Source organism: Moschus berezovskii, chromosome 8 (assembly GCF_049115385.1).
Source record: "Moschus berezovskii isolate FMDL1 chromosome 8, NW_MosBer_1.0, whole genome shotgun sequence".
Taxonomy (NCBI): Eukaryota; Metazoa; Chordata; class Mammalia; order Artiodactyla; family Moschidae; genus Moschus; species Moschus berezovskii.
Window position 1 is genome coordinate 12,543,475 of NC_142467.1, and position 16,744 is coordinate 12,560,218.

At 35.6% G+C, this 16,744-nt stretch overlaps 1 protein-coding gene across 3 annotated transcripts in view; it reads left to right on the top strand.

Annotated features, from left to right (window-relative positions):
- CHD1 (chromodomain helicase DNA binding protein 1) overlaps window positions 1–16,744 on the top strand; it is a 76,483-nt gene that overhangs the window by 40,980 nt on the left and 18,759 nt on the right. For all 3 annotated transcript variants that reach the window (XM_055429569.2, XM_055429571.2, XM_055429570.2), the window contains exons 17-28: window positions 783–935; window positions 2,746–2,817; window positions 3,629–3,778; window positions 6,808–6,956; window positions 7,344–7,440; window positions 7,556–7,651; window positions 9,110–9,286; window positions 12,254–12,414; window positions 13,697–13,738; window positions 14,371–14,501; window positions 15,627–15,765; window positions 15,976–16,126. In XM_055429569.2, coding sequence (XP_055285544.2) covers window positions 783–935; window positions 2,746–2,817; window positions 3,629–3,778; window positions 6,808–6,956; window positions 7,344–7,440; window positions 7,556–7,651; window positions 9,110–9,286; window positions 12,254–12,414; window positions 13,697–13,738; window positions 14,371–14,501; window positions 15,627–15,765; window positions 15,976–16,126 — 1,518 coding nt within the window. The remainder of the gene's footprint in view (window positions 1–782; window positions 936–2,745; window positions 2,818–3,628; window positions 3,779–6,807; window positions 6,957–7,343; window positions 7,441–7,555; window positions 7,652–9,109; window positions 9,287–12,253; window positions 12,415–13,696; window positions 13,739–14,370; window positions 14,502–15,626; window positions 15,766–15,975; window positions 16,127–16,744) is intronic.

Consider the following 16,744-nt stretch of genomic DNA (forward strand, 5'->3'; position numbering starts at 1 on the left):
GAAAATACCACAATGCTTTAATATATTGGTTAGATGTCCTTTTTGGTTAAAGGTGTATTTAAATAATGGTGCTGCTTATTTTTTACTGTTTATAAAAATATTTTAAAGTTATAATTTATCCGTTTAGTCATTTTGATAATTTTTTTTTTTTTTACAGCTGATCTAACCATGTCTGTCACACTTTATCCAGCAAAAATCCCTTAGTGTATTTTTCATTGTGAAAAAAATTTCACTAATAGTGATCGTGCTAAATTTGTGACATGGCAAATGGTAGTCTTAAGGGCATCTGGACCTTAGATGTTCCTCTTCCTATCACTTCTGGAAGACAAATGAAGAGTGTGAAGAAGGCCCAGCTGTCATCCAGCTGTAGTATTGCTTTGAAGTGCTGTCAGTGACATAGCAATTAGAAGACATTTCTCACTCTTTTCAAAACCTTTGATTACTTAGTTGTTTCTTCTTTCAGTGTATTAGTTGTCGCTTAGTTGTTTTAGCTAAGATTTTTGGAGAAATGGTGTGATATCTAACAGAGTGAAACGGTGCCTTTTTTTTTGGTCTCCAGAAAATGCAGCAAAACCTAGGTGCTAAATGGCAAGTAAAATTTAGCTTAAGTCATAGAACAAATTGATAAAGGTTCTAAAAAATTTTGAAAACATAAATAGTTTCAACATTATGAAAATTTAAAATCTTAATTTAAAATGAAGAAACTGAAGTGAGACATTTGTTTTATTTGATACAGTACTTTTAACATGTTATAACAATTATAATTTATTGTTTCCTTATAGCACTTAATCCGTAGTAGCGGAAAACTAATTCTTCTTGACAAACTGTTAATTCGCCTAAGAGAGCGAGGCAATAGAGTTCTTATTTTTTCTCAAATGGTGCGGATGTTAGATATACTTGCAGAATATTTGAAGTATCGTCAGTTCCCCTTTCAAGTAAGCATTTCATTTTGTCTTTTTTGTTTATTTAAATTTTGTCTAACCCCTGGGCGTGTTTGAAATTCTTTGGTAAACGAAGAGTAGATTTTATATAACCTGTACTCTTTAAGAAAATAGATGCGTTTAAAATTTTTTGTCATTATTCCTTTTATTTTTCTTCTTGACTTTACATTTAACAGCAAAACAGTTTTTCTTGTGTTTCTCTTCTATGTTCAAATTAAAGGGGCAGCCTTATGTATTAGGCTTTAGTCTGAGGAAGGATAGGAGAGAACAGTACTTCTGCTGTTAACCTGCACTGTTGCAGATTCTGAAGATTGTGTGCTCATAGTTATTCTAATGCATAGTTGGCTGAATAAAAATACATGACTTCAGAGAATATACCAAAGAGCAAAAAGGGCTTATATTCCATTTATTCAATATTTATTTTGGAATTCATTTCAATATAATTACAGCCAATATGAATGTTTGGGCTTCCCTGGTGGCTCAGTGGTAAAGAATCGTCCTGTCAGTGCAGGAGATGCTCATTCAATCCCTGGGTTGGGAAGATCTCCTGGAGAAGGAAATGGCAAGCCACTTCAGTATTCTTGCCAGGGAAACCCCATGGACAGAGGAACCTGACAGGTGACAGTCCATGGGGTCACAAAAAGTTGCACATGACTCTGACTAAACAACAGCAAATATGATGGATGTTAATAGAGTCGGTCTTAGTACTTAACATCTAATTTATTTACTCCTTAGAGCAATTTTATGAATAATACCTGGAATATAGCATATGCAGCTAATAAATGATGTGTATTTAGTGCAGACAGTAAAGTAGAAGTAGAATTACAATGATGAACCTCATCACACATAATCCCTGCTCTATTGGAGCTTACAGTCCCATGTGGGAGACGGCCATTAAGCAGATAATGACAAACAAATGTAATGTTATGACTCTGGTAAGTCCTGTGAAGAACAGATGTTGGGTGATATCAACATGATTGAGATGCAGCTAGTCATTTAGGGAGGAAAGTAAAAAGAATGAAAGGTTTTACTAGTTGTAATTTTTCATGAAAAACAAACTTGGTACTTTAAAACTGCTTTTGATTTTGGACTTCTCTTGTTTAATGTTTAGTAAACACTCAACATAGAATATGTCAGACACTGTGCACAGTGTATTACTCTGTTCTCTCAACCGTGTGAAGGAAGTACTGCTTCCTGTGTTCTTTTACTGAGGAAGCTTACAAGGAAAAACGGCGAATTACTTGCTCAATGCACTAGTGAAGAGTAAAGATACTCAAATGTGGGCTGTTCACCTAGAGCCCATGGGGCCCCGAATTAGTGATTTGCATATTTTAAAACAGAGGGCTTTTGCTGAATTCCAAGTTCTCAGGGGGCACTGATGTGTGGGTCCATAACCACACTGGACTCAATCAGTGGTTTTTAAAACTGGGCTCTAACCCATTAATGGATCTGAGGATTTTAATGGGTTATTTAAATGTTGTACTGACATTTTTTAAAATGAAATAGATAATAAAATAATGAGGGTACATCACAGTACACTGTGTCCTGAAACATTCACATGTAAAGCATATTCTTAGAGTGAGTCTCAGGTAAAATGACGGTCAGTGGTATTATTTACTATTAGCAAAACTAGTTGCAGTGGTTAAGAACGCGGACTTTGGAGACAGAATGCTTAGGCATTGCGTTCCGACCTGTAGTACCTCCTGGTCTTATCAAAAGCGGTGCTGCTTTTTCATACTTGGTTTTAATTCCTTTTTAAAGTTTTGATTCTGTTACAATACAGTATTTTAATGTTTTATTCCAGAGATTAGATGGATCAATCAAAGGGGAACTGAGAAAACAAGCTCTAGATCATTTTAATGCTGAAGGATCAGAGGTATGAATGCTTTTAAAATTGTAAATAAATTGTTTCAGTCATTATTTTAGTCATAGTTATAGTTTTTTTAAGAAAAGTGTTATTGGTGGTAGCAAGTTTTGATTCACAAGTGAGGTTTTAAAATCCATATTATCTGTTAAATACGAGGAATTTTACCCTTTTGTATCAGTATTTTAATATAGGACAGTTAATTTACTTCTAAGTAAACTAGCCTGTTTTGATTTAGAATTCTTTATGAATTGTTGTTTATTATCCCCATATATATTTGTTTCGGGGAGTCTTGTTTATTGGTTTTGCTAGATATATTTTATTAGTAATTTTAAAACTATGTTTCACTTTTGTTGGTAAAATACCTCTTAAAGAACTGTGTTAATTTACGGTAGTGCTGGGCCTTCATTGCTCCACATGGGCTTTCTTCAGTTGCAGGAAGCACGGGCTGCCCTCTCGTTGCAGCTCGCAGACTTCTTGCAGTGGTTTCTCTTGTTGCGGAACTGGGGCTTTGGGTGCTCTGGGTCCTCCATAGCTGCAGCACAAGAGCTCAGGAGTTGTGGCTCACAGGCTCTCAAGCACGGGCTCGGTGGTTGTGGCGCACAGGATTAGTGGTCCCACAGCATGAGGGATCTTCCCTCTCCAGGGGTCGCACTCATGTCTCCTGCATTGGCAGGTGGATTTTTTTTTTTTACTACTGAGTCAACAGGGGAGCCTGGTAAAATACTTTTTAAATTCAGGAATTCAATTATAAAATTCTCACATTGGTTATTCACAGTCACAGTTAAGAACTTAAAATTGTGCCTTTTATATTTCCTTATAGGATTTCTGCTTTTTGCTTTCCACAAGAGCTGGAGGTTTAGGAATTAACTTAGCCTCAGCTGACACTGTTGTTATATTTGATTCTGATTGGAATCCACAAAATGATCTTCAGGCACAGGCTAGAGCTCATCGAATTGGGCAAAAGAAACAGGTATTTTTTTATCCTCCTTATTTTACTGTTTTAGAGTCTTTTTTATCATTAGTGTTTAGAATTTATTTTGGTATATCCTTCTGGTAAGATTGTTGAAATACAGATATTGTTATTGAACAGCTAAAAGTGCTGAGGAGCTTGAATTTATCAGAATCACGTGGAAATTGACAGAACTGAGAAAATTATGCCTAAATAGGATCGTGTACTCTTTTTTGATCATAATTCTGTTCACAACTGTAGAATATAATGTTTTTCATTCAGTATATAAATACATTTAAAAATATCTTCATATACTTAACTGTTGAAAGGGATTTTGCTTCGTACATTGTTCCTTTTTTGTTAGCCATGTACCCATAGGATTCTCCTTGCAAAATAACCATTCTCATAATTTTTGTATAACTCTCTGGAACAGTTGTAACAGCCCTTGAGAAAAACCATCTGTCAACTTTTTGATATCTTGGTCCTTGTATTTTAATTACATTTACCTCCATCTGGGATAGTGCCTGAAACTTCTTCAAAGCAGGAGGTGATGAACAAGTAGCACAAAAAGGCTTAGCACATTTTATTTACTTTGTAAACATTCATATTTCCTACTGAGAAATAAATCCATAACATAAAACTAAAAAAATGTTTTACCCAAATAATTCTCATAAAAGAGAGGGAAACTTGAAATAGGGATAACAACAAGCCAAGACAAATTACAAACTCAAAAAACGAGAAAGTGAGGAGATAGGATATTCTTACAGGTGAGCTGGGCCTAATATATTTGTGAAGAGACAACATATTTCTGTGTTATGAATGAAATGGGGAAAAGTGATTAATTGCACTGATAGATACCTCCTACATTGAAATCCTCAACACATGGCTAGACAAAACATTCCACTTCTGCTAGTTCAAGACTTTGGCCACCACATCCCAGTAGAAGAAAGAGGACGTATTAAGAAAAGAACCAGTAAGACAACATACTGTAGAAAGCTGTGTGGTAGGCCTCTGGAATGAATACCTGAATACAGTCACAGAGTAATGCAATCAACTTTCTTTGCATTGTGTTAAAATTCTTTTTTTAATGTAAGTATATGTATAAAGTATATTTTCATTATTAATGAGGTAGATTCTTTATTATTTCATTATTGATGACATGTAAGATTCCCATGCTTCGTGTACTTGCTATTTTAGTAGTAGTTGGTTCTAAATTTGATCAAAGGAGTCTAAGATCTCGCTTTAAATACTTGCACGCAGCAACCACACAGTGAGTAGTTGTAGGTTACTAATTCAGATGAGTTTTATTGGTGACCTAATACTGTGCACATTTGGAAATAATTTTTGATAGAGATCTAAATAATACAGTATTCGGTTATCTACTGAATTACACAGTAGTTCATTACTGAAAAAATTAGTGTGTACTGTAACTTTGTAAAAATGTTTCATGTTTATATTAAAATATATACCATTTAGGTTCAGTTCAGTTAAGTCTCTCAGTCATGTCCAACTCTTGTGACCCCATGGACCGCAGCATACCAGGCCTCCCTGTCCATCACCAACTTCCGGAGTTTATCGGAATCCATGTCCATTGAGTTGGTGATGCCATCCAACCATCTCATCCTCTGTCGTCCCCTTCTCCTCCTGCCCTCAGTCTTTCCCAGCATCAGGGTCTTTTCCAATGAGTCAGCTCTTCCCATCAGGTGGCCAAAGTACTGGAGTTTCAGCTTCGACATCAGTCCTTCCAGTGAACACCCAGGATTGATCTCCTTTAGGATGGACTGGTTGGATCTCCAAGGGACTCTCGAGTCTTCTCCAACACCACAGTTCAAAAGCATCAATTCTTCGGCACTCAGCTTTCTTTATAGTCCAACTCTGACATCCATATTTGACTGCTGGTAAAACCGTAGCATTGACTAGATGGACCTTTGTCGGCAAAGTGATGTCTCTGCTTTTTAATATGCTCTCTAGGTTGGTCATATTTCCTTCCAAGGAGTGAACATCTTTCAATTTCATGGCTGCAGTCACCATCTGCAGTGATTTTGAAGCTCAAAAAAATAGTCTGTCACTGTTTGCACTGTTTTCCCATCTATTTACCATGAAGTAATGGGACCAGATGCCATGATCTTAGTTTTCTGAATGTTGAACTTAAAGCCAACTTTTTCACTCTCCTCTTCCACTTTCATCAGGAGGCTCTTTAGTTCTTTGCTTTCTGCCTTAAGGGTGGTGTCATCTGCATATCTGAGATTATTGATATTTCTCCAGCAATCTTGATTCCAGCTTGTGCTTCTTCCAGCCCAGTGTTTCTCATGATGTACTCTGCATATAAGTTAAATAAGCAGGGTGACGATATACAGCCTTGACATACTCCTTTCCCTATTTGGAACTATTTAGACTCAAGATAATTTAAAACAGTTTTAAAAAATCATTTGGAAGACTTAAAGGGCACAGAATAATTTTTCATTGTGCCAGAATGTCCAGTTTAATGAAGAATGCCTGATATACCAGGTCCCAGTGCTCTAAATGCTGGTGAGCCCTAATCACTGTGAAAACTAACAGTGATTCCGTAAATTTTCAAGATATCCCCGAATGCATGTATTGTGTGATATAGAACCACTGACTTTGAGAAGCGGAGCAAAATCACTGCACATTGAATTTTGTCTTTTGCAAAGCTTTTTGTTGTTAATGGCAGAGCTTCATTATTAACTTGAAAAGTAATTGGAATTTTGAATTGCATAGAACGATGAAACAGTCAGAATTAAGGGAACTGGTGTGAGCTTGTCATAAGTTTACCATCACCCCCTTCCCCAGCTGAAATATAATTTAAATATTACTGTCATTCCTTTAAAAAAAGAAAAAGAAAACTGACCAAAATATAAGGAAGGACATAGTCTCAAATAATCTTTAAATTGAGGAAGCTTTTTTGCTTTTGACCAGTGAAAATTTCACGTTGGAAAAATTTCAGACTCTAACCAGTATTTGGGCATTTAACATTAGCAGAACAAATCCTTATTACTGTGCTTTAAATCCCATCGCGTATATCTTTACAGGTGAATATTTATCGTCTGGTTACAAAGGGATCAGTTGAAGAGGATATTCTTGAAAGGGCCAAAAAGAAGATGGTTTTAGATCATCTTGTGATTCAAAGAATGGACACAACTGGGAAGACAGTACTACACACAGGTTCTGCCCCTTCAAGGTAGTTACTTTTCTTTAAAAAAAAAAAAAAAATTATTACATAATCATACTGTGCTCATTTTTCTGAAATGTTACATAGTGTAAGCAGATCACTGAAGTACTGTGTGTAGTGTTGTTTTATTTTTCAAAGCACTGAGCTAATTCTTGGTCAGCGGCATACACTCAGTGAGTGCATGATTTCACCATTCTAATTTTGTAATCTTGGGGGAAAGCTCTAGGCTTCAATTTCTTTAGTTTTAAAATTAGTATACTAGTAATCTTTCACTTTTCTAATTATGTCATATTAACTGTTATAAAGGTGACTATGCCAATAATTCATGAAAGTGCTATGTAAATGTTAAATTTGTGACTGTTAGTATTAAGTAATTTTTGTTTTTCCTAATTTTAGTTCTACTCCTTTCAATAAAGAAGAGTTATCAGCCATTTTAAAGTTTGGTGCTGAGGAACTTTTTAAGGAGCCTGAAGGAGAAGAACAAGAGCCCCAGGTAAAGAAAAAGGAAAGCTTGTCTCAAAATGTGTCATTTTTAAAACTATAAATGTAAAATGTATTTATCTTAAAACATAATAAAGCATATTTAAATTAAATATTTCTTTTTCTAGGAAATGGATATAGATGAAATCTTGAAGAGGGCTGAAACTCATGAAAATGAAGCAGGGCCTTTAACTGTAGGAGATGAATTACTTTCTCAGTTCAAGGTAGATTTTCTTTTTAAATTTTTCTTCATAATTATATAAATGGAGAAGGTGGGATTTGTCTTTTGTCATTTAGTGTTTTATTCATCTTTTTTTAGTCAGGATCAGCAGGGTAATCTTAAAAAATGTTAAAAACGTCTTTGTCTTATAATTTGCAATGATGTATAAAAATTTTTCTTTCTTCTGACAAACCAGCAGTGACATGATTTGAAAGGTACCAAATCATTTTCATAGCTGAAGACTTTTAGCTGATTTTTATTGCAGCAGTTTTTGACATTAGATTAATTTAAGCATTATCCCAACTAAGAAAACACAAGTAAATCAGACAGAGTAAGCAGTGATAGATACCCCTGGGTTAGGTGGTTTAGTTGCTAACTCATATCTGACTCTTTTCAACCCTGTGGACTGTAGCCCGCCAGGCTCCTCTGTCTATGGATTATACTGGCAAGAAGACTGGAGTGGGTACTCATTCCATTCCCTTCTTCAGGGGATCTTCCCGACCCAGGGATTGAACGTGGGTCTCCTGCATGGCAGGCAGCTTCTTTACCAACTGAGTCACCAGTGAAGCCCACCCCACGTTAGGTGCAGGCTAAAAAGATTGCAGGGAGTCCTAAAGCAGCATAAGTCAACCAGCCCCAGAGTAAGGTGTGTGCCCGTTGTTTAGTGTAAAGAAGCAGATTTCTCTGCATCCTAGCTATTTTCCACAAGCTGAGGTTTTTAAGGATCAATTAATGTCATTCCTTCATTCAGCAAATGCTTCCTGAGCACCTGCGCTGTGCCACACACACAGCATAGTTTACTTGTCTTTCCAATTACCTGTAAACTTTAATGTCCCAGTATTGGCAGTTAACCTTAAAGAGTGCTTTCTGTATACCAAACTCTGCACACTTCTTTAAATGAATTGTTATTTAATCCTCACCAAAGTTAGTATGCTGTTACTAGCTCTCCTTCCTTAGAGATGAAGAAACTAGCGCTTAGGGAAACTAAATAAATTTATCTATGGTCTGCAAGCTCCTTGTGTCTTGTCATCAGCTCTTCAAGTACTTTTTTTATGATCATAAAAATAAGAATATTGGGTTGTTTAACAACACTTTGTGGTTAATGGACTGGTGTGGTAATTACTACAGAAGGTGATTTAGTGTGATACTCTTTAATTTGTTGTTACTCTGTTAACTTCCTCTAGTTCTATTATACTAATAATTTTGTTGATCAGCAGGGCAAAATAGAACCATTCCTGAAAGATAATTCTTAGAAGTCATTTGGTTTGATCTACTTTGACCTCATAAAGAAATAAGCTTAGCAATCATATTTGGTTTAACCCATAGTCATATTCATTATCCTAGGGCTATTTAAGTTATCTTATTCTGATATGTTTTGTCCTTCCTGCTAAGAAATAAAAAATGTAATTTAAGTATGAATAGGTCTTTAATTTTATTCTGCTAAAATTCTGTAATTTATTAGGTTGCCAACTTTTCAAATATGGATGAGGATGATATTGAGTTGGAGCCTGAAAGAAATTCAAAGAACTGGGAAGAAATCATTCCTGAAGATCAAAGACGACGATTAGAAGAAGAGGAAAGACAAAAGGAACTTGAAGAAATTTATATGCTCCCTAGAATGAGAAACTGTGCAAAACAGGTGACTTTTTAATTTAAAAGCTGTTTATGTATTATAAAGAGTATTTACACTTGGACTATCTTTTCTATGAGAAATATTGGTGCTTCTTTTCTTGTAGTGACTTCATTGGATTTAATAATGCTTGTCTCATAAAATTAGTTGGAAAGTGTTCCTTAACTATAACCTAAATTTTATAAATACACAACTATCAATATATTTTTCGAATGAGTGTGGTTGGTTGAAATTTGTTCATTTTATCCAAGTTGTTGAGTTTATGGGCATAAGGTTATTCTTAATAATACCCCCTTTATCCTTTTAGTGTTTATAGGATATGTAGTGATTTCCCTTTTTTCATTCTGTTAATGAAATTAAAAGACGCTTACTCCTTGTAAGAAAAGTTATGACCAACCTAGACAGCATATTAAAAAGCAGAGACAATACTTTGTCAACAAAGGTCTGCCTAGTCAAGGCTATGGTTTTTCCACTAGTCAAATATGGATGTGAAAGTTGGACTATAAAGAAAGCTGAGTGCCGAAGAACTGATGCTTTTGAACTGTGGTGTTGGGAGAAGACTCTTGAGAGTCCCTTGGACTGCAAGGAGATCCAACCAGTCCATCCTAAAGGAGACTGGTCCTGGGTGTTCATTGGAAGGACTGATGCTAAAGCTGAAACTCCAATACTTTGGCCACCTCATGCAACGAGCTGACTCACTGGAAAAGACTCTGATGCTGGGAGGGATTGGGGGCTGGAGGAGAAGGGGATGACAGAGAATGAGATGGTTGGATGGCATCACTGACTCAATGGACATGAGTTGGAGTGAACTCCAGGAGTTGGTGATGGACAGGGAGGCCTGGCGTGCTGCGATTCATGGGGTCGCAAAGAGTCGGAAACTGAGCAAATGAACTGAACTGATTGGCATTTTTTTTCTTGATCATTCTAGCTAGAGGTTAATCTTATTCATCTTTCCAAAGAGCTACGTTTTGGGTTTTTTTTTTTTTTTTTTTTTTCTGTTTTAAGTTTTATTGATTTCTGTGTTTTTTATTTTCTTTCTTGCTTCTTTTGCTCTCCGTTTAAGTGTCTAAAGATAAAAGCTTAGATCATTAAGACTTTCCTTTTCTAATATTAACATTCTTTTTTAAGGTCCTGCTTTTCTGTGTCTGTGAGTTTATGTATTTATTTATGGCTGTGCTGAGTCTTTGTTGCCGCTCGGGCTTTTTTTCCCGGCTTGTTGCGGTGCACGGGCTCATTGTTGTGGCTTCTCTTGTGGACCACAGGCTCTAGGGTGCTTGGGCTTCAGGAGTTGTGCCACTTGGCCCATTGCATGTGGAATCTTCTTGGACCAGGAATCAAACCTGTGCCCCCTGCATTGGTAGACATAAACTCTGGACCACCAAAAGTCCCAACATTAGCATTTGATGCTGCAAACTTCCGTTAACCACTGCCTTTTCTGAATTTCCTAAATTTTGAATTTGTTGTGATCTCATTTTCATTTATTTCAAAATACTTTCTAATATCTTTTGTGACTTCCTCTGTAACCCATAAGTTTTTTAAGAAGTGTGTTGTTTTCAGATATTTTGGGAATTTTTGCAGGTATCGTCATTATTGATTTCTAGTTTAATTCTCTTATGGTCAGAGAACATACCCTGTATGATATGAATTTTTAGAAATTTGTTGTGTTTGTTTTATGGCTCAAATGAACAGAATGTTAGATTTTTAAATAATGGTAGCAGTGCTATGCCAGGATATATTGGGTCCCGTGGCAAGAGGAGAAACTTTAGAGTCTTTGCATTAGCTTCTGAGTTTTTAGAATACTGTTGTATTTCAAGATTATGTCTTGATTGTTGAATTTTTTTGTTATCCCCTTAAATTTTGAGTCTGAGGCGAGTGAACACACCCCAGACTGTGCCCTGTCAGGTTTTGGTTTTTCTTTTCCTACAAACATATTAGGTCTTCTCTGTCCTCAGTTCTGTAGGTTAGAAGGATCTGGCCAGGCTTCCTGACTGTCCCCTCAAAGGTGACTCTCTTTCTCCAGGCCTCCGCCATGAAGGAGAGTTTTTCTTTGTAATCTCCAGCCCCGTTTCCAGTCTTTCTCATGAGCACCTGGTGTAAGTTGGTAGGGGTTTGTGGAGAAGTGCCTGCCAGTGGGTGCAGGTTCTCCCTGTGTCTTTTGTCCCCAGGAATCCTCTCTTCTCGTGGCAGCTCAGTCTTTCGCAAATGTTAGCTGACTTTTATCTTCTTTGATGGTGCTTGATGTCTACTATTCATCCTCTTCGCAAGTAAGCCAGTGTTCGAGTTCCACCTCTTATAATCTGTATTTCCTTACTTTTATCCTATTAGATTGCCTTGTGATTTGATGTGTGTAATAGAAGTTAATGTTTTGCAGATTAGATTTTTTAACTTTTATGATAAAAATGACTTTATTGGCCAGTGTTCCTTTTCATTTCTGCTACCAGGAAAAATATCTAGGAATGATATTGCTGGGTTAACAGAATGATCATTTTTAAGACTTTTGATACAATATCAAATTGCCTTCTGTTGTATAAATACCCATCAGAGGTGTTTGACTGTTTTTCATTACTGGTACCATAATTGGCTAGTATTAGTTAGTTAGTATTGCTCAAGTTGATGGAGTAACTTTAATTACACTGCATTGTTACTTTAATTCACCTTTTAAAAAATATACCAGGAAGTTGTATAATTCTGTTTGTTATTTGATTAATCATTGTTAATAACCTCTCACATATTTTTACAAAAGGATGATGGATATTTTCCTGCTGGTTTACAAGAATGTTTTAAACATTAAGACTATTAATACAACTCTTTGATGTTAATCTGCTGTATTTTTGGAGTTTTTTTGCTTTTTAATTTTGTTCATAGAATATTTTTTATATGTACATTTTAATTTTGTCAATCATAATGCTTTCATCACTCTTAAAACAGAAGCCTGCTTTACCTAAATGTGGGCAAAATTTTGTTTTCAAATTCCAGATTAGTTTCAATGGAAGTGAAGGGAGGCGCAGTAGAAGTAGGAGATACTCTGGATCTGATAGTGATTCAATCTCAGAAAGAAAAAGGCCAAAGAAACGTGGAAGACCACGAACTATCCCTCGGGAAAATATTAAAGGATTTAGTGATGCAGAAATTCGGCGGTAAGATGACATGAGACCATTTTTACTTCAGCTTGGTTTTAGTAGGGGATGAAATGAAAACAGAAATTCCACAAAATGTAAAGTTTTAGAAGAGGCAGATATAATTGTGTGGGGACTGGGTGGTTCTGATTTTGGTTGGTCTTTATGACTATGAGTACAAGATGCGTTTGGCACCTATGCTGTGTTATTTATTGTTACTCTATTTGGACTGCTAAGTTATTTTAGTTTTATTAATGTGGTTCAGAATAGTGGTCCTTTTGAATGATGAATGTATACTTCAATACATTATTTATTAAAAATTCTCACTGTATATGACTCCCAACATTGCTCTTTATGTGGGAGTAATTTAGTTCCAAATTTTTCTAGTTTTTTTACACTGGGGTGATTGGTTTTTTGCAAATAACCATGTTAAAAGTGTTTGATAGGTCAAAATAGGAACTGAGGTAAGATTGACCTTACAGATAAATTGTAGTTTCCTTTAAAAATATATTTTTATATATATATATATATATACACACACACAAATTTATTTATGGAGGATGGGATAACAGCTTATTTTGTTTCCTGTGTAATATTTTTGTGTATGAAATTTGTGAAAGGTTGTTCATTGTTGTATTTTCAGAGTTTGTTGTTTCTTTCAAACTGTTGTAACTCATTTCTTTTAAATCATAGACCTGTCTGATAAAGTTCTTCCTCATTTTTTTCTACCAGAAAACTAAATATATTGTTAGATTTTATTTAGGGTACTTTTATGGCCACCTGATTTGCTGGACTTTCTGTCTTTAGTTGAAGAAAAAATGCAACTTCTACTTTTCCTGGATATTTTCCCTCATCCATCAACCACTTGGGTAGCTTTGTTCCTAAGTAATACTTATTTTTCCATTCTTGGTATAATGCCATATATCTGATTTAAAACTATATTCAGTAAATTTTTATCAGCACTTGAAATGTGAGGTGGTGTAATATTGAGAATTCTGGAGACACTTCCTCTGATAGCCTTGAACCTTTTTTGTCTTGTGAAAATAATAAAGTAATTTCTAAAATAAAATTTAGCTTCTATTGTTTTATTTATATTGGTTTCTAAATATCATCCTGGGTGTTAAAATATATCTTATCTTTATTAATATCTAAGCTTTTAACATTTTGATTCTAGCATAGCTTATTCATTTTTGTTAGTAATAGTGCCTTGAATTATTGATAATATTTACACTAACAAGTATTATTTTTGTATATTTTGTAACAAATAGTGAAGCCCACATTTAAACCAATTATTTTCTGTTAGGTTTATCAAGAGTTACAAGAAATTTGGTGGCCCTCTGGAAAGGTAAACACATTGTCATTCTCAATAGAATTACAGAATGTGTCACATGCTATCAGTTTTATTTATACTATTCTTAAATTTTTCTGCAGTGGGGTTTTTACAAAATTAGCCTGTAGAAAGTAAATTTCAAATAGATTTTTTAAAGTGTTTTATTACTATCCTTAATTCTAGTCTCTAAAATTTTATCTACAAATGTTTTCTATAAAATACATGGTCTGTAAAACATTTGCATTTTTATAATTGTACTTTTCAAATGCTTTTTCTTACCTTTTCCTTACAATCTTGTAAAAATAGCAGATTCATCCATAGAGAAGCTAAGTTGCTAACCTACCCTCTGACTTCAGAGATCAGTTTATCAGTTACTCTCAATAACTGCTGTAACTACTATCTCAAGTATAGAGCGGCAGAGACTCAAATTGGCTTAATTCTATTTTTTGAGAGGACCTGTATGAAGTTACAATGGAATGCTTACATAATTATTTTAGATGAAGAAAAAAATGTTTTGAACATTTATTATTCATATTATCTGCTTAGTGTGTAGTAATAAAAAAAATTATAAAACTTTACTCTTATGTATGTTAAATGGCTTCGTTTTTTTTCTGCCTTTACCTGAAAATTGTATTATTTTATTACAGATTAGATGCAATTGCTCGAGATGCTGAATTAGTTGATAAGTCAGAGACAGACCTCAGACGACTAGGAGAACTGGTACATAATGGTTGTATTAAAGCTTTAAAGGACAACTCTTCAGGAACAGAACGAACAGGTGATATTAAAATGAAAGTGATTTAAAGAAAGAGAAATGGAATTGTTGAAATCTGCTTAATTTATTGAGTTTGGTTGATAGTATGTGTTAAGTTACCTATTTATTAGTCTTGAAAGATGCTTTATAAAACAAAGTAAGGCCATTTCCGGGTAATAGAAAATGGGGAACAGAACTGTATTATTGAAGGCAGTAGAAACTATCTGCCTGGTTTATTTTCTTGTTGGGAGGTAACATCAGAAATTGTTAGTTCTACTCTATTTTTAGTATATATGCAAAGTCACTTCAGTTGTGTCCGACTCTTTGCAACCCTGTGGACTGTAGCCCACCATGCTTCTCTGTCCATGGGATTCTCCAGGCAATACTGGAGTGGGTTACCATGCCCTCCTCAGGGGATCTTCCTGACCCAGAAGTCAGATTCATGTCCCTTATGTCTCTTGCATTGGCAGGTGGGTTCTTTACTGTATTTTTGCTATAATAGATGAGATATTATAAGTATACACATGTGATACTGGTTTTAACATAGTTACTTCATTGTACTTTGTAATTCATCTTTCTAAATAAAAATAATTAGATAAGATTCAATAATTAGATGTAATGAAAAAAAATCATACTGGAACTCTTATTTAGAATGACTGACATGTTAATCCCAGGTGGTGCGGTGGCAGAGAACCCACCTGCCAGTGCAGGAGACTGAGGAGGTGCAGGTTCGGTTCTTGGGTCCGAAGGATCCCCACGGGGAGGAAATGGCAACCCACTCCAGTATTCTTGCCTGAAAAATCCCGTGCACAGAGGAGCCTGGCGGGCTATAGTCCATTGGGACTGCAGTCCCAGAGTGGGGCGTGATTGCTCAGCTGAGCACAGCACGGTTCGTGCGTTTGCTGTAGCACATGAAATGCTTCTTGTGGATCCTCCTGTGCTACATTATAATCATCAGTATGCAGTGAAAAGACATGGAGTGAAATTTAAGGTTTGCCAGCAAGCCTCTCCCCTTAATGCAAATAAGGAATACTTAAAAATATAGGTGAATAAATACTGCAACTTTTTTATATAAGTAATAACATATGCTGCTTTGTATTTTATAGAATTATATATTATATGCTTTCTAATACTCTTTTCCAAATATAGGTGGTAGCCTTGGAAAAGTAAAGGGCCCGACATTCCGAGTATCAGGTGTGCAAGTGAATGCCAAGCTGGTCATTGCCCATGAAGAGGAGCTAATGCCGCTGCACAGAGCCATTCCTTCAGACCCAGAAGAAAGAAAGCAGTGAGTTATTGTTTCTGTTGTAAAGTACTTGTTGCTCAATAATTTGGACATGAGTGTATGTTAGAAGTGGTTTTTATTCCATGGCCAGTTTGAATGAAATGTTTTTAAAAATAAAGCACAGTATTTTGAAGTTCTAATGATCAAACATGGTTTTCAAAATTTTTAATGAGCAATTATAAACTTGACAGTGGTTCTTAACTTTAATGATAGGTATATCATCCCATGCCACACGAAGGCAGCTCATTTTGATATAGACTGGGGCAAAGAAGATGATTCCAATTTGTTAATTGGTATCTATGAATATGGATATGGAAGCTGGGAAATGATTAAAATGGATCCTGACCTCAGTCTGACACACAAGGTACTGAAATACTTGATTCTGTTGACCATTCTTCATCAATTGAATTTTTGCTCTTAAATTATGTTAGAAATAAAGTCAACTCAGGGTCAGGAAAGTTAGCTTTGAGCTTTGTGATCTTGGCTTCTTTGGAATCTGGTTTTCATGAAGGGATTGAATTTAAACGATGTCTAGATTCTGCTTTACCTTTGAAATTTCATTTCTGTTATTTTCACAGTATCAGGTTAAAAAGTAAGCCTCTCATTTAATCATTAACTATCTATATTAATCAAGAGCAGAAAAGGATTGTTTTGTGAGTGTGTGTGTGTGTGTGTATTTAAATACCAGTGTTTAGGAGTTTTGGTGATTTGATGCTACCACACTCATTATGGGCTTTCCTGGGCTTCACCTTCCTTTACTAGCTCAGCTAGTAAAGACTCCGCCTGCAATTGAGGAGACCCCGGTTCGATTCCTCGGTTGGGAAGTTCCCCTGGAAGAGACAGGCTATAAATTCCAGTATTCTTGGGCTTCCTTTGTGGATCAGATGGTAAAGAATATGCCTGCAATACGGGAGACCCAGGTTCAGTCCCTGTGTTGGGAAGATCCCTTGGAGGAGGACATGGCAACCCACTCCAGTATTCT